General features: G+C 75.5%; 2 protein-coding genes across 4 annotated transcripts in view; one reads left to right on the top strand and one right to left on the bottom strand.

The window, feature by feature from the left end:
* GALK2 (galactokinase 2) overlaps window positions 1-274 on the bottom strand; it is a 55327-nt gene that overhangs the window by 51561 nt on the left and 3492 nt on the right. The gene's annotated exons all lie outside the window — the stretch shown is intronic.
* The window catches only part of COPS2 (COP9 signalosome subunit 2), a 23169-nt gene continuing 22936 nt past the window's right edge, over window positions 42-274 (top strand). For all 3 annotated transcript variants that reach the window (XM_010571881.1, XM_010571880.1, XM_010571879.1), the window contains exon 1: window positions 42-206. In XM_010571881.1, the coding sequence (XP_010570183.1) occupies window positions 153-206 (54 nt within the window). In that variant the 5' untranslated portion in view covers window positions 42-152. The remainder of the gene's footprint in view (window positions 207-274) is intronic.

The raw sequence follows: 274 nt of genomic DNA, 5'->3' as shown, positions 1-274 counted from the left end.
GGGGGCGGGAGGGGAGCGGGCGGCAGCGGGTTCCGGGCGGAGCGGAGCCACATTGGGCAGCGGCGCGCGGGGTTGTGGGAGAAGGGGCCGTCCCCGCTGCCTCCTCCCTCTCCCGGCCCCCTTCCCCTCCCCCCGCCCGTCCTCCGGCCAAGATGTCTGACATGGAGGATGATTTCATGTGCGATGATGAAGAGGACTACGACCTGGTAGGGCGCGGGGCGGCGCGGGGGGTCAGCGGCGCGGGGCGGCGCGGCGAGGGGCCTCGCGGGAGCGG

The sequence above is a fragment of the Haliaeetus leucocephalus genome, unplaced genomic scaffold, assembly GCF_000737465.1.
Source record: "Haliaeetus leucocephalus isolate CR32 unplaced genomic scaffold, Haliaeetus_leucocephalus-4.0 Scaffold339, whole genome shotgun sequence".
Lineage (NCBI taxonomy): Eukaryota > Metazoa > Chordata > Aves > Accipitriformes > Accipitridae > Haliaeetus > Haliaeetus leucocephalus.
Note: the sequence above shows the minus strand (reverse complement) of the source record. Positions and strands in the feature narration are given on the sequence as shown.